At 37.4% G+C, this 23,760-nt stretch overlaps 1 protein-coding gene across 1 annotated transcript in view; it reads right to left on the reverse strand.

Moving 5' to 3' along the window:
• Positions 1 to 17,864: 17,864 nt before the first annotated feature.
• ORC5 (origin recognition complex subunit 5) overlaps positions 17,865 to 23,760 on the reverse strand; it is a 58,212-nt gene continuing 52,316 nt past the window's right edge. The window contains exon 14 of the mRNA XM_037511296.1: positions 17,865 to 18,403. Within this exon, the coding sequence (XP_037367193.1) occupies positions 18,358 to 18,403 (46 nt within the window). The 3' untranslated portion in view covers positions 17,865 to 18,357. The remainder of the gene's footprint in view (positions 18,404 to 23,760) is intronic.

Consider the following 23,760-nt stretch of genomic DNA (forward strand, 5'->3'; position numbering starts at 1 on the left):
GGTACTTTGTTCAAGGAATTCAACTTCCCTTCCTTCATTTCATGGTGAACAAGGCAAAGTCCTTGCTGCCATAAAAAGAAATCATCAGACACAGGACAGGTGAGTGATGAGATAGACGGGGGAAATGATAAAGCACTTAGTGCTATGCAGTGAAGCAAAGGTGCCACTGCAACAGGGAGGCCAGGGAAGGCCACTGATGTTTGAGCTGAGACCCAAGTGAAGGAAGGTACTTAGAGAGATCACAGGGAAGAGGGAGCATAAAGGGCTGACATGGAAGCCTATTTGCTGGGCTTGAGAGAGAGGAGGAAACCATTGTGGTAGCAGAGGGAACAGGTAGAAAGTGCCTGGGATAAAGTGACAGAGATAGGGGCTTGGGGTGTAGAGTCTCATGAAGATTCTCCATCCTACAAAACAAAAGCCATTTTTACATAAGAAATATTTTCAAGTGGCCCCTTTATTCCCTTGCAATAAGATCTATAGATAATATAACCTTCACTTATTATTTAAAAAAAACTAATATAATATCCTAACTATAAGAGGTGGAATGCCTAAAATAAGTATTTCCCAGCCATACCAGAAATTATGAGTTGACAGCATACTTGTACCTATATATAATATGACAACGGAAGGATACCAGTGTGTTGGCAAATCAATAGCATAACACTGCCATCAGTATTGAGATTTTTCTGAAATGATGACTATTTCTACAAGAGTTCTATACAAAATTAAGTACAAGCATCCCTTGAGGTACCTAATACTTGCAGTCTTGGATAATTAGGTATGCAGTAATCCCATAAAAATTAGTTTGTGTTTTTCACCTGGGATTATGTCAAACTAAAAATCTTCTGTTCAGCAAAGGAGACATTAACCAAAACAGAGAGACATCCCACTGATTGGGAAAAAATCTTTGCACTCCATTCAACTGATAAGGAACTGATCACAAAGATATACAAAGAACTCACACAACTCAACAAAAACAAAATAAACAATCTAGTCAAGAAATGGGCAGAAGAATTTAAAGGACATTTCGCCAAAGAGGAAATGCAAATGGCCAACAGGCATATGAAAATATGTTCAACATCCCTTATAATCAGGGAAATGCAAATCAAAACCACATTGAGATACCACCTTACACCAGTAAGAATGGTACACATCAAAAAAACAAGCAACAACAAATGTTGGCGAGGGTGTGGTGAAAAAGGAACTCTCCTACATTGCTGGTGGGAGTGCAAACTGGTCCAACCACTATGAAAAGCTGTCTTGGAAGTTCCTCAGTCTACTAGAAATGGAGCTTCCATATGACCCGGCAATTCCACTCCTAGGGATCTACCCAAGGACACAAAAGCATTGATTCAAAAGACCACCTGTACCCCTATGTTTATTGCAGCACTATTTACAATAGGTAAAACCTGGAAACAACCCACATGCCCAAAAATAGATGACTGGACCAAGAAGATGTGGTATATATACACAATGGAATATTATTCAGCAATCAAAAAAGATAAACTCATGCCTTTTGCAACAATGTGGATGGAACCAGAAGGAATTATGCTCAGTGAAATAAGCCAGAAGGAAAAAGAAAAATATCGGATGGTTTCACTTACAGCAGGAATATAGGGAAACCAAATAGGACATCAGTGTAAAAAAATAATAACAGTACAAAACACAACAAAGCAAAACCAGACAATTATAAATCAGAGATATCCTGCAGGGAAGGAGGAGGGAAAGGGATCAGAGGGAGGGAGGGAGGAGCATGGGGGACTGAGGTGATGGTGCACAGTGCATTGGTGAAGGAAACTCTATGGGGACTACACCAGAGGGAGTGGAGGGAAGCCAAGATTGTTTAAAAATGAACAATGATGTAAAAAAATAAAAAAATTAATAAAAAATTAGTTTGTGTTTATGTGTACAAATGGAGTTAGGGTCTAGGTTCAGGTTATTTAATAGATTTCCAGAGAACTTTCAAAAGTCTTGCTTGACACAGGACAATTTTGCATTGTGTGAAACTCTTCTTAGCATTGCACAATGTCTGGTATTCCTAGTCTCCACCCACTAAATGCCAGTAGCACATCCACATATTCACATATTCCCCAAAAGCTCCCCAGTAGTCAGTCATCTTCTTGGAAAACCCAGTGATCAGCCATGACAGAGACTGAGTTTTGTCAGAAGATATTGAGGGGTGGGGGGCTGAGTAGCAGTATAGACCAATGCTGTCCCATAGAACTTTTAATGATGGTGAAATGTTCTGTCTGCTCTGTCCAAAAAGATAGACACTAGCCACAGGCAGCTATTGAACACTTGAAATGTGGCCAGTGCAACTTAGGAACTTAACTACAAATTAGCCCAAATTTACTTATCTACAAATTGGCCCATATAGCCAGTGATTGCCAAGTTGAACAAACCTATAAATACTGATTCCTACTAGTCACTTTTTTTCTCTAGTAGTTATTCCTCCCCTGCTACATTCATAATAATTTCACTTTGTTCTGCTAGTTTATATGCATTTGAAAATCTACCTCTTTGGAAATGTTGAACTTGGGACACTGCACCATTGCCTAGTTTAGGGCTGATCTGTAGTTAGTAATGGAGCCCTGAATTTCCCATTTGGCTACAGTGTGAATGAGCCCCTTTCACTACCAACATCCAAAACCTCTTACCAAATATCAGACACAGATTGTCTGAATGCAGAAATGCATCTCACCTATAAGCAGAATTACCTGTGGGGTTTAAGTATTCCAGGAATTTTAGGTTTAGAAAACAAAGTTTTAGCACAGTTAGGACTGAGAACAGGAGAAGAAATAATAGGGGAAATGAAGACAGAGTTAAAAGGGTCAGGAAAGGAAGCAGAATTGACGAGAGAACAGCTTAACCAGGAGCACAGTGAAGGAAATCTTTAAGAAATGATACATCATCATCAAACCAGCAACAAGTTTATATCACTATAGGAACTGAGAACTGGGTGATGGGATCCAACTTAGGTTAGGCTCCTCTGCCAGCCAGACCCCACCCTCTCTCTTCCTGAAGAAGAAAAGCATTCCTTGCTTCCAGGCTTTGTTCACCCAGGTCCTCCCCTTAAATTCTTACCAGTTATTCAGTGCTCTAGACACGTCTCCACACAATGAACTGTCTCTGTTTTGTTCAGTTGGATAAAATGCCTTCCTGCTCCTCTGCCCTGTGTGTCTCTATCACAAGCACTGACTTCAAGTAGTGAAGGGAATTTTCCCTGACAATCCCCCCATTTGGCATTCCCTCTCCTGAACCCCTCAGCCATTTCCTTGGCAATGACATAACATGTTGTGTGCACACTGGTTACATACTCATTAGACAAAGCTCTGGGCAAGCCATGGCGGGGCCCACTCATCTGTGTATCCCTGCACAATGTTTGGCTAAGGTGAATACTTGATAAAGATGGGTGCATGGGGATCTAGGTACTTTTCTCCTTAACGAAGAAAAGCTTCATGCTACATGCATGAAAACAACCTTTCAAAGATGTCCACATCTTATTCACCAAAGCCCATATGTTGCCATACATGTCAAAAGGTACTTTGCAGATGTGATTAAATTAAGGATCTTGAAATGGGGAGATTATCCTGCATTATATGGGTGAGTCCAATGTAATCATAAGGATCCTTGTAAGAGAGAGAGTAGGGAAAGGCAGGGAAGGAGATGTGAGGACAAAAGAGGTCAAAGATAGATTTGAAGGCACTGTGCTGCTAGCTTTGAAAATGAAGGAAGATGCTAAAACAAGCAATGCAGGCCGTTTCCAGAATTTGGGAAAGGCAAGGAAACAGATTTTCCTGCAGTCTCCAGAAGAAACTCAGGCTTGCTGACAGATTAATTTTAGCCCATTGAAGCCCAGTTTGGACATATTACCTACGGAACTGTAAATTTATGTTGTTTAAAGTAACTAAATTTGTGGTTGTTACAATCACAATAGAGAACAAATACAGGTTTTCCCTGCTATCCAAAAGAAGCGGGTTCTTATGAAAATTTTCACAAACCAAAATGGCATAAAGCAAAAAAGCAATTACAATTATTTTTTGGGGCAACATTTTTGAGTGTTCCCAAACTCAAAAAAGTAACCAGCCAAATAACACATAAAACCTATTACAACACTAATATATAGTAAAAGCAGAAATGATATACAGTCTGTATAGAAATAATATCTGAACATATGTGTGGTATAGTTTCACTTACCAGAACTGGAAAGACAGGAAACACACTGGAGGGTTGATAGGTAGTGATGATGGTGTTTGGGGTTGTTTCCAGGGAGGTCCAGGAGAATGGGGTATGGGAGAAAGTAGAGGGTCATTTGTTAAAACCTCATTTTCCTCTGAGTCCATCAGGGCAGTGAGGTCACTACACCTTCTTCTATGTCTGCCTGCCTCAGTGTTGAAAGTTGAAACTCATCACCTGCTGTGGCTGATGTTGGAGGCCTGAAATACAACCGTATGCTTGACTGCTAGCCTCACACATTTTTCTAGCATACAATTCTTTGTGGGCACTCAAAACATCCTGCACAGCTGATGTAAACCTATGTGCCCTTTCAAAATTAAAGCCACAGTTTTCTGCAATCATTACAGCATTGTAAGCAAAAATCTCACACAAGTGTTTCTTATTCAGTGTCTGGAAAACTTCCCATTTTCAGCATTTGCTATTGCAGTTTCCATTCACATCCTTTCCTCTTGCAATTTTACCAGTTCTTCCTCTGTCAGTTTTTGGTCATGGGATTCCAAAACCTCTTCAACAAATCTTTGTCAACTTCCACCTGATGCTGAGATGCTGAGTGTATGTCCCAGAGAAGAAGCTTGGGGGTTCATTCTTGCTCAGGTGTCAAGGTGCCCCCTGCCTTTCTACCAAGTGATGCAAAGCAAACATGGAAGGCTAGTTCACTTTTCAACTTGTCAGAGAAGTGAAAATCCTCTTTGGATTTCTTTTGGCTAATGAAAAAACTATGAATATAGTTCTTATGTAAAAGTGAGGTGGTGTGAATTGAACTTTCAAAACAGGTTATCTGTACACCTGTTTTGCTCTTCAGCTTTTCCCGGGGGCAGGTGAGCCCCAGAACAGCATCTAGGAAAACAACTTTGCTCTCCTTCATTGCCCTTTGTCAAGGAAACACGTCTATAGTGCAAGCAACCTTCTAGTCCTTCTAAAGTGCCTCCAGATGGACAGAATCTGCCCCCATCCTACCAGCACTACCACCAAGATTAGGGTTTTGCTCAAGGGAGGGACAAAGGCACTGCTTAAGGAAAGCCTACACTTTAGAATGAATAGTTACTACATAAATGTTTACACACTGTGTCCTGAGCCTGGCCAGAGAGGTGGTACCTCTCTAGCAACACAGCATATACCCTGTGGAGGCGCCAGGAAGCAGGAAGTGGAGCTGGCAGTCCCTCAGTGTTACAAGAGTCAAGGAGACCCTCAAAGTTTGAAGTGCTTCCAGCATTCCCTGACCCCCATCACAGTATATCCCTATTGCCTATCCAGTAACTATCTTTCTTACTGGCGTGTATGACTTGTAAGCATAGCCTAAGTCTGCCTTATTTGCTGCTGCATCTGCAGGCCCACATGGTGCCTGATCACAGCAGGTACTGTACAGTATGTGGAATGAATGAATTCATCAGCAGGTATACTGCTTGAAGGAAAGAGCTATCTAGAACCAACATTCTATGGACATCTCAGGAAGGCACATCAATAGTGCCCCTTATCTGGGATGCATCCTTCCAGTCAAAGCAATATGCCTTTCATCCCTTTTTAATTTTTGTGGTTTGACAGTTTATCAGTTAATCATCTTTCCAGTTGACATTCTCTCTTTTGGCATCCATGACCCAAATCTCTCTGTCTGCATTAGCCTTTCTATCTTTTTATTATTCCTCTCTGCAGGACCTCAACCATGGTCGGGATTTCAGCCGCCACCCTTAAACCAATGACTTCCAAATCTACCTTTAGCTCAATTTCTCCAGAGACATTCAGTATCTTAAAGGTGGCTGATTGTTGCAAGGACAAACCAATCATAGGTCAAATAATCTTGAATCACACAAAGTCATAAATGATAAGACCTAAAATCTTCTGATAAAGTAAAATGATTTTAGGCTTTATCACCTAACAAAGATCAACAAATCACCCTGATTTGTCAAACTAGTCCTTATCTGAGTTGCTTGCTTTAATTCTATCTCATTTAGGCTTCTGTGAATATAAACAACTGTAAACAAGAATCCTCATTTCAAATAAGGAGCCAGAAAGAGTCACCTCTTCACCTGATGGGGAAACAGGTAAATTCTAAAGGAATAGAATTCTCTAAATAAATTACAATAATCATATATCCTCCACACAAATCTTCACACTCTGCTTCAAGCATAGCCTGCTTGGATAGCTACTCTGCCATTGTATGATGTTAAGGTCTGCTATCTGTTCCCCATCAACCAGCACATATGTTAGCACTACAGTCTTCCAAGGCATCTTATATTCAGCAAATAAATATTTAGGAGAACTTGATTATAAAGATACTGACATCCCTGAATTAATCTAGGACATAGTTAGATGATCCTTATAGTGATTCTAACTTATTTTACATTCTATTATGGGTATCCCCATCTTTATTTTTAAATACTTGTATTGGTTGTTATTTATGTTGGTGATTTTCCACCTATATTTACTTTTTTCTCCTATTTATAATTTAATTTTACTGCTACTGACACTCATCTACAACCACAATGATTATCACTTGTCAGTAACTTACTTTTTATCTCATACATAGAACATGTTAGACAAACCTAGTTTGCCCACTCATGAGTTCTAATTTAAGCCTCAGCCTTCTCTGAGAACTTCTCAACCTTCAGTATGTGGCTAATTGTCCTTTTATGGGCTTAATATCTTAATCACTATACTTTTAGAGGTATTACTTTATAAGAACTAGTTTGGGAAGACTTTATTCAGGTGATTTTTTTTAATTAAAAACATCAGATTCTCCTTGCTTGTTAAATTTGTGAATTTACAGATACAAGGTTAGGATGTTCAGAAAATAATTCTCAAACCCTTGCTGTGTCCACTATTGTCTCGTAAGTCATAGATTTTTAAAGTAACATTATGCTCCATGCATTTTCTTCCTTTCACTGTCAGCACGCACTTAAAACAGCCAGAATTCCATGATGACTGAACCCCGGGGGGTCTCCAGTGGCTGTTCGTGACTTACAAGAAAACTGAAAACCCAGCCAAGATTGATTGTGGGGGTCATGAGCTTCAACAGCAGCATACTTACCTTGACCCAGGAGCATTTCCAGTGGGACAGGAGACAGGCTTGGCCTAAACCTGTCAGCAATATCAGTCACTTCCCCTACATGTCTTGATTGTACTTCCTCTCTGAGCAAATCAAGAGCAAGGCCTCAAATGACAAATATTTTGGGACCCTTAGGAATACATCATAATGCAAATCTACTGATTCTACATTTGCCATCAGTAAACTAAGAGCCCTAAAATTGATGCTTGTGGTATCTATAGTATCACTAACTAGGATGTCAAGGTTTATCTCAAGGACTAAACCATAATATGCGCAGCTCCTAAAAATACAGTATGGAATACACATTGGTCAACCTAGCCTCACCAAAATTGTAGCCATGATATAGTGGGGGTACAACATGGCTGGGATTTGAAAACTGGCCTTACATCTTACTTAGCTGTGCCTTTGTGTCCTCATTTAGGACACAAAGGAAAAGGAAAAATAATCTCTTCCTGAAAGATTTTCAAACATGTAGCATAATTTTTAGAAGTGGGGTAGTTAAATCTAGGGTTTTTTATTTCCCTCTTTTTACTTTTTAAAAAAAAATATTTTTTAAAATTTCATTTTATTTTTAGCACTAAACCAGTAATACTCAGATTCACAGAAGAGTTTACATTTGATCTAGAACAGAGAATCCGTCCATGCTAGTTTTGAGGTTTTTCTTTTGGGGGTATAACTAAAAACAAATAATGACATGCATAAATTATCTAATTCTGAAATGTACAGTTCAATTGAATTTTTGTATACATCAGTGTAACATCCAGATCTAGATATATTTCCATCACTCCAGAGCTCTCTCATATACTAATTAATAACACCACGCCACATTTTTAGGTAACCATTATTCACATCACTGTGGATTAGTTTTTCTATCTATGGCTTATCTCACTCAACACAGTGTATATGACATTTATCCATGCTGTTATGAGTAACAGTGATTCACTATATGCATGTATAATTTTTAAATTCTATAGATCAATATTTGGTTGTTTTATGAATGAAGCCATATGAACATTCCTGTATATGACATTTGTGGAGAAACACACAAATATTTTGCTTTTTTTTTTAATTTTTTTTTTAATAGAGGTATGCTTTATTTATTTATTTATTCATTTGTTTGTTTTGTTTATACATGCACTGGGTACAGTCAGAAGCGCGGGAGGGTGAGAGAATTCACCAGAGCCAGAGCAGGGAGCAGAGCAGGCAGAAGGACCGAAGTACACTGCCCAGGGGAGCAGCGGGCGGCAGGAGAGGTCTGCGCGCCATGTGGGACCCTCCTCTGGTGGCCGGGGAGCAGCCGGGGATCAAACCGGCGCTGCAGAGGCTGCTGGCAGCTTCGCAACCCAGCGTTCAACCGCTGCGCCACCGGGGAGGCCCCACACAAATGTTTTTGATAGACATTTAAACACTCTCATAACTTTAAAGCATTTAACCCAATGTTTCCTAACATAGGTTTACCACTATCCAACTAGCAATGTATGGAAGTTGTAGTTACTCCATATCCTTACTCCACTGAGCATTTAATTTTAGTCATTCTGAAAGGTATATAGTATAATCTCATGGTTTTGATAAAAATGCTGAGTGTCTTTTCATATATTATTCATTTAGAAATTCTTTTTAATGCAGTATCTCAAACTTTTTACTATTTAAAAAAAAATCAGGTAACGTTTTTATTATCAATTGTAAGCACTATATATTCTAGATACTTTTTCTGATATACATAACACATAATTATTTTTCAGTCTGTAGCTTATTTTTTCCCTCCTTAATGGTATCTTTTGATAAATAAGAATTCCTAAATTTAATTGTCACTAATTTATTATTTTCCTTTATGGTTAGTACTCATGGGAAGAAAATTTATTACCAAACACTTTTCCCCCATTATTCCCCTAAAATCTTTATGTTTTATCTTTCTTATTTTGTTTTATGATAGATCCAGAATTAATTTTTGCATGTAATGTGAGAGGGATTAAAGTTTATTCCAGTTTCTTTTGAAGAAAAAATTTTTCAACCATTATTATACAGGATTTTCTTACCTTGTCTTTATTCATTAAAATCCTTTGCAACCAAATTATTCCCTCTCTAGTACTTAACAACTGATTTGTTTTCAGCCCTCATAGCTTTGTCTTCTTCTAAGTGCCACATAAATGGAACCACAAAACCCAAGTCCAGCTTTTTCCCACTTAGCATAATGAATGTATTTGTTTCATCCATGTTGTTTTATATATTGGTAATTTGTTGCTTTTATGGCTTTGTAGTGTTCCATTGTATGAATATACCACAATTTGCTTATCCATTTACCAGTAGGTGGGTAGTTTCCAGATTTTTGCTATTATGATTAAAACAACTATAAACATTCAAGCAGTTTGTTTTTTGATAGAAATAGTTTTCATTTCTCTTGGATAAAACCTTAGGAGAATGGTTAGGTTGTGCAATTAAGTGTTGTGTGATAAGTACATGTCTAAATTTTTGAGAAACTGACAAACTTTTTAAATGGCTGTAACATCTGACATTTCCACCATCAACAACATAATCCTAACCAGCACTTATCTTTTCAGTTAGTTGTTTGGTATCTCTAGCTAATTTGTGTGGAGTAGAATCTTACTGTGGTTTTAATTTGCATTTTCTACTGACTAGTGAATTATCTTTCATGTGTTTATCTTCCATCTGTATCTTTGTTGATGAGATGTCAAATTTTTAGTTAGCTGTTTATTACTGAGTTATGTGAGTTTTTTAAATATTCTAGATACCAGTTCTATGCATTTTGCCAATATGATTTCCTAGTCTATGGCTTGTCTTCTTGTTTTCGTAAGTGTCCTTTGGAGAAAAAAATTTTTTAATTTTGATGATTAATTTATCATTTTTCTTTATATGGTTTTTCACTTTTGTTTTCTTATAAATCTTTGCCCAAAATTATAAAAATTTTCTTATATGTCTTTTGAAAGTCTTAGTTTTCAGTTTTAAATTTATAATACACTTTTGAGTTATATTTTACATATGTGTCAAGGTTCTTTTTCCTTCCTGCCATATTGATGTCCCCTTGTTTCAGCATGATCAATTGAAAATACTATCCTTTCATCACTGAATTAGCTTGCCACCTTTGTTAAGTATTAATTCAGCCCCCCCTTTATTCTTTACTCCTCCCCCCCAATAAGGTGATGTTTGACAAAGATGCTAAGATAAATCAGTGGAGTATATTTAACAGGAATGTTAAGAATAGATATTCTGACTTAGATCTAATATTAGGGGAAAGCATTAACTCTTTCAACAGTTAGCTGTAGGTTTTTTATAGATGCCCTTTATAAGGTAGAAAAAGTTCTCAAATAACTCTTAAAAAAAAAAAAGAAAAAGTTCTCTTTAATTCCTTGTTTGCATAAAGGTGTTTTTGTTTAAATCATGAGTAAATGCTGGATTTTGCCAAATGATTTTCTGCCTATATAAAAGTAGTCATGTGGTTTTCTTCTTTAATCTGTTGACACTGACTTTGGGTTTTGAATATTAAATCAGTCTTGCATTCCTTGGTCAAAAACCCTGGAGCCATCCACGATCCCTTTTCCACAATGGACAGCCAATTAATTAGCAAGTCCTGCAGTCATTTCTAATTATATCCAAATCTGACAATTTCTCACCACCTCCATTGTTAACACCCTTACCTGAGCCACCATTATCTCCCACTTGGATTAATTTAATAGCCTTCTAATTGCTCTTCCTGGTTCTGCTCTACTCTCAATTATAGCATTCAGTGGTCCTTTTCAGTAAGGTAGGTCATGTGACTCCTCTGCTCATAGTTCTCTGTATCTCACAAAGAATAAGTAGCAAGACCCATGCCCTGCAAGTTCACACATGACCTGGCCTCATTGCCTTTCTGGTTCCAACTCTTCACAATTGCTTTTGCTTCCTTTGCACCAACCACACTGACCTCCTTGCAGCTGGGGATCCTATGCTTTCAAAGAGATACTTGGTAGGGGTAGGACAACAATTAGCAGTCTGCCACATCAATTCAGGTTTTAAAATAACAAAGTAATTCTATGTGCATTTTTCATAATAGTATTATTTTCAGCCTATAATGTTCTGTGTGGTGATTTAATGCATGTTTGCAAATTCTTTGAAACTCCTATCAAGAGATGGTTTTAATTCTTTTCTCTTTAAATATAAGCAGGCCATAAGCACTCCCTCAACAAACAGAAAGACACAAAAGTGATGCTATGTAACTTCAGACTGAGGTTAGATTAGAAAAGGTCACAGGTCATGCAGTATGTACTGGTTACTGTTGGGATGCTGGCTTTCCGAACAGTCACCACACCATGAACAAGTGGAGAAAGCACATGGAGAGGTCACTGTACACTACAGGTGCTCCAGGTGAGCCATCAGCCAGCATCAGCTTCCAGATAGGCATGAGCCAGCCTTCTTATTAATCTAACTCCAGTCTCAAGATCGGTGCCTCAGGAGACAGAGCCTGGAGCCAAGTCCTGACCAGATTCATGATAAGCAGTGTAAATAGGCAATTGTACCAAAAGAGAAATGTCAAGAGAACTGGCATTTTATATGTCTTTCAGATACTACTTTTCATTACGTTAATGTCATTTCACATTTCAACAACTTGAAAATAAATTTTTTTTTTTAAACTATCACTACAAATACTTTTGCAGAACTCCAACCTTAAATTTCCTATCAATCATATAACAGGCTGCTATGATCGCCATTTGCCTGAGCAGCTTTTTCTCAATATTAAAAGAAATGATTTAACTTTTTAAGTTACAAGAAAATATAGTTAACTACAAATAAGGATACCAAGCCTTTTACACACAGAGGCTATCTCTGAATGTTGCTAAGTGGTAAATTTTACTTCTTCACAATTGCCCCCAATTTCTACAGTATTCCTTTCACAATAAAAGGTTCTTTAATAATCTATAATAGCAACATTAAAAAAATGCTCTAAAGTGTTTTCTCTTTGGGAAACGGGGGAGGGAGGTCTTTCCAATTCTCTGTTTCTTGTTTCTTTTCAGTTTCATTATAAAAGAAATTCAGGCAGCAAATCCATGTTTCAGGGAACTGCGGACAGGATCCTCTTCTCTTCAAAGTTCAAAATTTTATTTTACCCATGCTGGGGAGTTTTGTCATCACCCTCCTATTCTAGTAATTTAAGAAAATTTCTTTTTTATTGTTATATGTTTTATTTTTCCCATGTAACTTTTAGTTAGAAAATCACAATAAAAATTATTTCAATCTCCTTAATTTCTCCATAGGTTATTTCAGCTTAAGTTTATAATTTTACATTCAAAGGCATTTGTAGAGCTGCCTGTTTCATCCCTTCTCAAGCCATGTGACTCTTTCCCATGTCTTTCCACCCTCTTGATGGCTAGGGCTTTACTTAGTCAAAATTTTTCAATTTAAAAAAGAAAGACTGATGTAGGAAACAGCAGTGGTTTCTACTTCAGTATCTTTTCACATGGATGTTTATAGGGCTAGTGCATCTCAGTTTCTCTAAGGCTCAGTTCTAGCTAGATGAGTCCCATGAACTAGGATAGCTAAATGTTCTCATCCAAAACGAACCTAAAGAGGGTTCAGAAATTCCAGGACACACCTGAGCCAGAGCAATGCCTCTAGTATTATGAAAGTCAGTCCAAAGTGATGAAACTATGTGTTTGGATCCAACATTCTCCACAGAATTAAGACTCTGTGGATTTTGGTTTTTCCTTCTAGGACCTAGGACCTCCTTCTTATACTGAAGAGAATGGGGTTTATACAAACAGTGGGTAATTGTTATTTGAAATAATAAAATCAACTTGTAGTTCTGTGCTGAGTTGAAAACAATAATTATGACTAACTTCTATATATTTTCTTTAACTCATTTCAAGACGGTTTCTCCCTCACCATTTCAAGGACACTACTTAAAGGTCATGAGATCTCCAACTCACGAAAAGTAGCTACCTCTATTCTTATGACTCCTACATTTATACTTGGTAGTAACTGATATCCAACCTAGATCCAACTATTTTATATTTCCACTTGGATTTCTTACAAGCACATCAAAGATAACATGTCCAAAATTGAACTCATGGTCTTTCTCACCCCACAGATCTAAGTCTTCCTCCAGAATTTCCTATCTCAAGGAATGGCTCTACCAATGCCATTCCAAATCAAAAGTATGTTTCCTTTGTCCACTGCAATGCCTGGCACATAGCTGGTACTTAGCATTTGTAAAATGAATACTGATATTTTTATGGAAACTGTTATTAAGTCAGACTCTCAGTTTCTTCAAAGACCATGGAAATTGATTATGGTTTCTCCAAAACCCAAGCAAATCTTTACTGCCTCTAAAATGCAGGCTCTTTCCATCATGCCAAAGCTATCACTATTTACTCAAACAGTTGAATGCTTTCTAAAATTCCCGTCATTACTGTGCATCAACATGCAGTTAAATGAATGAATTGATTATAATTTTCTCTGCTCTACCAAATTTCTACTTCTCATACTGTGCTTCATGAATGTGTCACTGCTGGAAAATGAACACTAACTGTGTATTCAGTGCATTTAACAGCAAATTTGAGTGAAATGTTGATATCTTGATAGGAAAGATTTCTCTGAGCTCTACTAAGCATTTTTGAAAGCAAATTTTGTGAGCAGACTGAAATTACATGCAAAATTATCTAAACTATTCATATATGATAGGCAGTCACACTTTTAGCAGATGAAGCTTTCAAAATGTAAGGATGAAGCTGAATAATATCAATCTCTAGTCTAATTACCTCCAATCCAAGTTCTTGCTCATAGCTAAAGGCATAAAATGCAAACGAGTATGGCACACAATAGTGTGAGACTTCAGGTAGCAATGGAGGACACTATTACAGCCCTAACTACACAGGGCAGTTGCTGTGTTTAGTCTATTTTACAGGATTATTGAGTACTTAATGAGATAGGGATACATCCTGGGCTTGTTCCATTACTTAGCCTTTTTTTTTTTTTTTGGTATAGTCTGAGCAGAATGGTACATACTTGGGAGGGATTAAGCAGGTTCCTTCTTTCTATCTCAGCTTTTCATGCTCCAGATCACCTTAATTACATTAGACAGTTGCTGGTTAACTAAATTTGATTGAGATAATACCATTAATTGTTCAGACAACACACCTTGAGAGTAAACAATGTAATTCCTCAGTCATTTGTTCTTTGACCTAATCATTCTCAGCTCAAGCTTTTCACTCTTCAACAAGATCCTGAAAAATAAGTAATGGAACCTGAATGTGGATTAAAACCTAGTAGATAATCCTTCAATTTTAAAAATAAAAATCCAAAGTATTTCTTAAATTTATTTGAGTAATTCTAAAATTTTAACCAAAAAATTTTTCCTAGGTATGGGTAAAAGTACCTCTTGTCTATTAGAATGTTGCCATATTCCCCACTTATCTCCTTTGTAGGTCACAAATAATTGATGCTAATAACAAAAGCCACATTTATTCAGCACTTATGTGCCTATAAATGTGCCACTAAACCCTTAAATCAGGGTTTCTCAACCTTGGCATTATTGACATTTGGACCTGATTAATTTTGTTGTGGGACACTCACTTAGGATGTTTACCACCATCCCAGGGTTCTACCTTCCCCACCCAGCAACTAAGTGTGATAACCAAAATATCTTCAGAAATTGCGAAATGTTCCCTTGAGAGCAAAACTGCTCTTAGTTGAAAACTACTGCCTTAGAGATATCTATATTATTTAACCCTTTAAACAATTTCATGAAGTAAATTCTACTCTCCACTATGCAGACAAGAAAACATTTACAGAGAGAGTCAATAAGATGTCCAAAGTCGGGCCTCCCCAGTGGCGCAGCGGTTGAGCGCTGGGTTGCGAAGCTGCCCGCAGCCTCTAGAGCACCAGTTCGATCCCGGCTACTCCCCGGCCACCGGACGAGGGTCCCACATGGCGCGCAGACCTCTCCTGCCGCCCGCTGCTCCCCTCAGCAGTGTACTTCTGTCCTTCTGCCTGCTCTGCTCCCTGCTCTGGCTCTGGTGAATTCTCTCACCCTCCCGCGCTTCTGACTGTACCCAGTACTTGTATAAATAAATAAATAAATCTTTCAAAAAAAAAAAAAGATGTCCAAAGTCACACAGCTTGTAGAGATAAAGCTGGTATTTGATCCAACGTAGTCTGACTCTAGAGCCCCAATTCTTTAACTAATGCACTATGTAGACTTCACCCCTTTCTGACATTAGGGCTTAATGAGAAAAGGCTTGTTGTCAGAATCCCTTCCAGAGTTTTTGAAAAGGAATAGTTTCAGCAATGAAGACTGATTCAGGAATGGAAACTGACTTGAAAGTAACAGGGAAGAAGGAAGGTCTCCAAATGTGTATACCTGGATCATGGCAATTTAAAGTCATTGTTTAAATGAAGGAGCATGCATATATGACAAATCTTAAGACCCACAGCTTGGTAACTTTCTTCTTCTATCACCTAAATCATTTTTAGATCTAAGTAGAATAGAAGCTAAGCATACTTGAAGCACTTCCTCTCTGTATGGAAATAACTGACCCAGCAGCCAGCGTAATCTTCATCATTAGATTCCCTCCTGTAATTGGAGATTTATTATCTTCCAATTAGATAATTCATTCACAGATGACCCTTGTTAAAATACTAATATCTATATTAAACTCTGTTAGTAGTCATATAAATAAATTAATCAAATTAGTGAGTCACTTAGCATGTCATTAAAAAGTAAATTACAAAACAGGAAAGTTTTAATGCCCTGTCAGGGGCAGAGAAAAATCCAGTTATAAGATATTTGCAGGGAAGCCACAAGTGTGGCTGTTAGGTATTGTGGACTATACAGGATAGGCAATTTGCTGGGCAGGGGACAGGTGGCCAGTGGTGAAGAGGCACGGAAAGTTACTTACAGGAAACTGCCCTTTTCTGTCCTTTCCATTTCCCCATTTCACAGTCTCTCCCTCCCTGGTATTCTGGGAATTGGTCCTACAATACAGAATGCAGATTGGTGCTAGCCTATCCAAGAAGGTTGCAAAATTCTGCCATTTTATAGCAAATTCTGAGGGCTAAATACTTTCCCCAAGTGGCATCGCTCCTCCCTAAATCAGATACCCAGACTGCTTTCTACTTTAATGATAAATGGAGTTTTATGTGCAGGTAATCTAAGTCTGAATTCACAATGCACATGGCTCCAAACATCTTGTGGAATACAAAATTTCACTATCTTCTTTGGAACAAAAGACACAGGGTTCGGATGCACTATTGCTTATTGTGGATGTCACCCTTTGGGCAAGAAAGTCTTTCCATGCTGTCTTATGCAGGGAGACAGACAAAAGAGAAATCCAGTCTATCTCCTCCTATTTATTATCTCTAAATAAGTATGAGTAGATAACTACTTGTTCCCTTTGAATCGATAGTAAATGACTATGTAAAAAGGCTTCCTATCTAAGAGTGCCAATTGCGAGAATTTTTCTTTAAAAAAGGACTGAAGGAATAAAATGCTACTGAAACTTAAACTAGGTTGTGTCATTAAGCACTTTAAATCTGCTCAAAACAATTTTCAACCATTCAAAGGTTAACAGAAGGTTTCTTTCTTCAAAATATTAACAGTCAAGAAATCAGACCTAAGGTTCATAATTGACATAACATGAAAAAAATTTATTGTGGAACTCTTAAGGGTCAATTATTTTAAAGAAGAAAAGAAAACCATCATAGAGATAAAAAGCTAGACTGGATGATTAATTTCAAGAGTGACCAGATAAACCTTACACAAGCACACTATAGTTACCAAGAAGGCTTAGAGATGGAAGATTGGCCTATATAGTTGATAAAGCTACCTTATCTTTTGAGAAAATTATGGTTAAAAGATAAGCATTATACAAGCTTGGATTTAAAAAAAAAACTTCAGTCGGAAATTTAATCTTAGGTTGTGCTGCCCGGCTCCCGAAGCAGCTGGGTGCGGGCCGACGCCGGCGGGATGGCGGAGGAGGGGGCTGTGGCTGGTGTGCGTGCGGGTGAGGCCACTCAACAGCAGAGAAGAAGCCCTTGGAGAAGAGACCCAAGTTTACTGGAAAACTGACAATAATGCTATTTATCAAGTTGATGGGAGTAAATCCTTCAATTTTGATCGTGTCTTTCATAGTAATGAAACTACTAAAAACGTGTATGAAGAAATAGCAGTACCGATCATAGACTCTGCTATCCAAGGCTACAATGGTACTATCTTTGCCTATGAGCAGACTGCTTCAGGAAAAACTTACACTATGATGGGGTCAAAAGAATATTTGGGTGTAATACCCAGGGCGATTCATGACATTTTCCAAAAAATTAAGAAGTTTCCTGATAGGGAATTTCTCTTACATGTGTCTTACATGGAGATCTACAATGAGACCATCATAGACTTACTCTGTTACACGCAAAAAATGAAGCCTTTAATAATTCGGGAAGACTTCAATGTAAGAGTTTAGGGGCTCCCAAAATAGACACACATACTGGTATTATTGCTCTTCAACATTAACCTGGAATTTCTATATTTTTTAAAAATGTCTTCTCTATTTGTTTTTCGTTTTCTTAAGTATTTATAAAGGTCATCTTTCAAACAATAAAAAAAAAAAACTTCAATATTATTTTACATCTATCATCTTTTAAAACTGTGGCCTTAGGAAAATCTGACTTGGCAAACAACTGTATGGATCCTGTGGAGAGGAAGTGAAAAGACTGGACTTATATACAAGGGCTTCTGGCATGTTCAAAGCGCAGGGGATAGTTCACAGAGCAAAATGTAGTCCTAAGTAAATGGGTTTCAGGCAATTTCAGTGTTAAGATAACATCATTAAGAGTAGAACAGATTGTGCTCAAACCCTGCTGTTTATAATTAACACGTTGCTTCCAAATACTCCAGGGTCCCTGGTAAATAGTCTTCTGCTCACATCCACCCAGACCAATCAGAGCATTTTCATCAGGTTCCATGCTGGGCCAGCACCTGTCTGGACAAATCCAATAGAGCCAAAGAACTCCTTTCCCTGGCCAGCTAAGTAGTTGGATGAACACAGCTTGGCTTAGTCATTGTCACAGTGTCCATATGGCTTTGAAGCTTGTTTTCACAAGAAATCATACAAGTATTTTATTATGTCAAAGTTCACCGTCCTATAAACAAAAACAAATAATAATATGTTAGCATCCTCACCCCCTAGACTGCTCAGTTTTGTATGTATGATCCTGGAAAGCACAAGCAAAATTCACAACTAATGCTAACAAATGATAAAATGCTATCAAAAGCACCAAGATGGGACTGCTAACTATTTTTTTTTTTAATGTCACTAGGAAAAGAGTTTCTTTGAAAAGTTTCTTCCCCCCACCAATACATGGTTTGTTTTTCTAAAAACAAGGAAACAAAGTTAGAATTATTCAACATTCTGTTTTTCAATTAAACTAAGAAAGTTTGAATTTCATCTGCAAGCTATTTTTTTGGTCTAATAACCAGAATAAAGTAATTAGAGATGCAAAAGTATTTAAATCTTCTCTGCTTTTGAACATTGTTTATCTTTCAAAACACCTGTTTTATCATTACATAATGCATAGCTCATCTGTAGTTTTCATTCTTTTCAGTTTTTAACACTGGTTGGCCTGTGTATGTATTGTAACTAAATTTGTATGATCCAAGAATACGATACAAGAGACTATGTGAATGTATATTTTTGTACTCTGATGGCAGGCAGAATAAAATAGCAGTGAGAGAGAGACATATAATTACTTCCCTTTCTTCAATCTCATTCTTCACTATAAATATTCAGACTCGGAGGTTTATTATTTGAATAAATGGTCAAAATAATTAGATATAATGATCTAGCAATAAGTATAAAATTAAAGCCTTAAGTATTCAATTCTGCAAAAATAATCATCCATGTGAGAACAGCCTTTTAAAGATTCACTAATTGCATGCTCTTATTTATTAAACCATCATCAATTAATGTTTTTGTCTATCATTTTGTAATACACTTTCTAAAAAAAGTTTCAAAGGAAATGACTGACATATCAAATATTTTTTTTTTTAATTTGGAATGGGGAACTACAGATACTGCTGATGAAAACATTTAAAAATAGTTCAAATGAGATGCTATAGCTATTATGATACCTAGTATTGGACTGAAGAATACCTTTTTTATTACAATAGCTCCTCTCTGAAAAAAACTAAACTCATCCAAATGGTATAGGAACACTGCCAAATTCATCCCATTATATTAGCAGTTATAAAACAATGAAAAATAGTTACTAAATTTTTAAGAAATGTATTATTTTAGGCCTAAACACACAAAAGGTCTAAACACATGTAAACCTATTTAATTTTTTTCTTTCTTTCAGCTCTAGAACCCCCAACAGAGTCAGAAGCAATAGGGTACTGCTAACATATAAACACAATACTGGTTGAAAAGACTTTTCTGGAGTACCTTTTTAAGCACAGGCAAAAAGGGAAGTAGAATTTGCACATCTCTCCAGGCTCAGTTCCCTACAATTACTTTGGGTTTTAAGGTTAAAAATCAAAATGACAAGGTCAAGTGCACTCAATATTAAGTTCTATTTTTTTTAAGTTACAACATCATGGGATTAGAAGATATCACTAGGTAGATTATATTCATACAAAATGATAAATACGAATATATAAGTAAAATATAAAGGGGAAGGAGAACAGAGAATTACAACTATGCTGTGACAGCTAAGGAGAAGTGTTCTATAATGGATGGGTACTAGAAGAGAACACAAACAAATGAAAATACTGTGATTTGTTAATGGTAGGACTCCATTTTTTTCAGTTATCCATTGGTGTAAGCATAGTTTGCACTATAAATTTATCTTTAACCAAAAGAATGACTAGGCTTAAAAACACAAAGCAGGGCCTCCCTGGTGGCGCGGCGGGTTGAGCGCAGCACCATGAAGCTGTCCGCAACCTCTGCAGCACGGATTTGATTCCCAGCCAACAAGGGAGATACCCACATGGCGCAACAGACCTCTCCTAACTCTCCCACTGCTCCCCTCAGCAGTGTTTTCAGTCCTTCTGCCTGTTCTGCTCCCTGCTCTGTTTCTGGTGAATTCTCTCACCCTCCCGCACCTCTGGCCTGTACCCCAGTTCTTGTATAAATAAATCTTTAAAAAAAAAAACCCACAAAGCAATTTAAATGTATTCATTTACAAAGTTTCATTACATTTCATTTCTCTGCTTTGCCACTAAGAAGCACTCACCTTAGTTGAATAATATGGTTAAGATAAAAGATCTTAAAAAAAATTAATCAGAAACTGACATGTAGGGCCTCCCTGGAGGCATAAGGGGTTAAGACGCAACCTATGAAGCTGTCCGCAGCCACTGCACCATGAGTTCGAACCCCAGCCAGGGAGGTACCCACATGGCACAGCAGACCTCTCCTGGCTCGCCTGCTGCTCCCCTCAGCAGTGTATTTCAGTCACTCTGCCTGTTCTGTTCCCCACTCTGTCTCTGGTGAACCTCTGGCCTGTACCCCAGTTCCTATATGCATAAATAAATCTTTTTTTAAAAAAAAAGAAATTGACATGTAAGATTATTTAAGAAACATTTACTGCCCAAGAAGAATGACTATATTTTTCTATCATCTGTCCACCCCACAACATAAATAGGTGACTTACCAATAGATTCCCACATTTATTATTCTTTTTTCAAAAGATTTTTTATTTATGCATACAAGAGCTGGGGTATAGGCCAGAGGTGCAGGGGGTGAGAGGATTCACTAGACACAGTGGGGACCAGAATAGGCAGATTTACCAAAGTACACTGCTGAGGGGAGCAGGAGACGAGTCAGGAGAGGTCTGCTGCATCATGTGGGTTGCTCCCTGGCCGGCCAGGGATCGAACTCGTGCTGCAGAGGCTGCGGAGTGCTTCACAGTGCAGTGCTTAACCCCTTGTGCCACCAGGGAGGCCCACATTTATTATTCTAAGATATGGGAAAATTTGATAGAATAACAGCCAATGATTTTATATCATTATAAAATTCTATTACACAAGCCAAAAATAATTTTGGGCTTAAAAGGACTTGGAGGATAATTTACTTTAAAGAAAGTTTTAATTTATGAGTTATGTAGTTTGCATGAATACATGCTTTTATGTTCTTTAACTTTTCAAGATTTTAGATGCAATTTAGAGTAATATTTTAGGACTTTGGGTAGCTTTTACTTACTATAGGAAATCTCTCATGAAATCCAAATCAATTATTTTCTAAAGTAAGTATCTAGAAAGAAATAGAACATAAATAGTAGCATGGTGGCAATCTGCCTAGGAGTAATTCTTAAGTCAAAATTTAAAATACTTTACTACAAGTTAATAAAATATCATATATCTAAGGATGTGATTTTTGCCATTATCTTTATATTTCACCTTGTTGATTCCTTTACTACACCAAAATATTTTTTTCTCCTGAGATACCAATTTACTTCCTTTTACTTGTGTGGTAAGTGGTAAGTTTGAATTCTTTTTTTTTTTGGTTCTGACAACTTGAAATTACAACTTCAAATTGCAAGCTCAAGTCATCTTACGTGTCCTCCCTCTAAGAAGGAAAAGCAATGGGAAACTATCATTCACACTGAGAGTGACACAAGGACAATACTGAATAAACTACTCAGTCATCTGTTGTCTCTCTTCTCCCATACTTTATCCCCACATTCTGTGCTCCTTTTTTTGGTATCAGTCTCCTAATGTTTCTCTGGTCAAACCTTTCTGCTGTTTCTTCAGCAATAAAATTCTCTATGTTCTCTACCTCCTCAATATGGTTTTCTCTCTTCTAGACTTAACAGAAACTTGGCTCTGACCTATGCCCCACTTCAACTCTTTCCAAAGTTTCAACTCTTTATTGTACCCCAGGCAATCTTATGCGATAGGGTTGATGTCAAAATGCTCAGCTCCTCTGAGACATCCATTCACCCTATTTTCCCCCTTGTCACCATCTCTTAGTCATGGAATAATGTTAACACCCAGGTTAGTCTTCCCTTCCACTGAAGATCTGTATCAGCCTTAATGTCTTTCACTGCACACTTGTCTTTCTCCTTCCAATGACCATTTCTACTCTAATGATCACACTCAGAATATCTACCTCTAAAAATATCAATTCAGACAATTTACCCTTTGATCCCCAATCTCTTTAAACTCTCTGGACACTTTGAGGCAACCAGTTCACAAACCCCTTTACTTTCCACTGTTCTATAAATATTTTCAGAGTATACATATGCCAGACACTGGCTTTACTTCCTTCCATCCCTTCCTAGTTGAACACTGTGGTTTGTCACTTTAAAAACTCACTTGCTAGCATCCACTGAACTCACTTGGCAAAACCCCAATCCTATGTGATTTCAATTATATCCCTTTACTGTCCCAGTACCTAGCAAATGGAATGCTGCTGGAGAAGATCACAAGTTTCACAGATTGGTGTCACTATAAATTCAAGGTGAGGAACCTCAACTAGTCCTCAACACTCCCAGCAAGTTGTTTTCCTTGTCAGCACCCTCTTCCATTCCCTATGGCAGCTATTTCAAATGTCCATATTGCTCTCAAATGACTACTTCTAACTTTAGTCTCAATTTTGTCTCCTCATCCATAGTTAAATAAAACTGACCACAAATCCTTCAACTTCCTGTCACCAATCCTCCAAACTCAGCTCCACCTGAATCCATCTTTTTCTTGTTAGAACACAAAAGGATTCACTCTGTCATTCAGAGGTATTTCTTTCAATTCAGGTTTCTATTTTTTTCTTTCACATAGAAAAACATCGTTTTTAAATTTATTTATTGTTATTTAAGTACCTTTGTTTTACATTCATGCTAGTGTTTTACATTCATGCATAGGATTTCCCTACTTGGGTGTCAACTCATGTTTCTAAATTCCATGCACAGAGCATTTTTATGGACTTTATGCTTTAAATTACTCTCTTTCATATCATTCTTTTTCTCTCAGTAATTCCAATAGCATTTAAATATGCTCACATATTTTAAAAATAAATAATCCTCTCACAACTCCACAACCCCTTCAGTATGCATAGTCTTCTCTCTTCCTTTTTACATCAAAGTATCCTAATATATAGGCTTATAGGATATGACATAGATCCATTATACTTGTCACTATACCCCCCAGAAACTAGCAGAGTGATTATAATGGGCAAAACAGTAAGTGTTAAATGCATGGAGAACATTCTATTTGCTGCATCAATGTCCTTATAAGTACTACTTAAATGCACTGCATATAATCTGACTTCGACCCCACTGTATCCCTGAATGTGCTCCTGATAAAAGTTACAAATGACTGCTTAGTCATTAAAATGGGTGGACTATGATTTCTTAGCAACATTTGACAATTTTAACCATTACTTCCTCCCTTCCCTCAGTTTCTCCTAGTTTTCTTGCATATGCAAGTTTATATAACTGCTGTAGCCACTTAATCTCATGAGCAATTTCAGTATCTACATAATGTTTGCATTTTGAGGCAGCCATCA

Source organism: Talpa occidentalis, unplaced genomic scaffold (genome assembly GCF_014898055.3).
Source record: "Talpa occidentalis isolate TD23 unplaced genomic scaffold, MPIMG_talOcc4v2.1, whole genome shotgun sequence".
Taxonomy (NCBI): domain Eukaryota; kingdom Metazoa; phylum Chordata; class Mammalia; order Eulipotyphla; family Talpidae; genus Talpa; species Talpa occidentalis.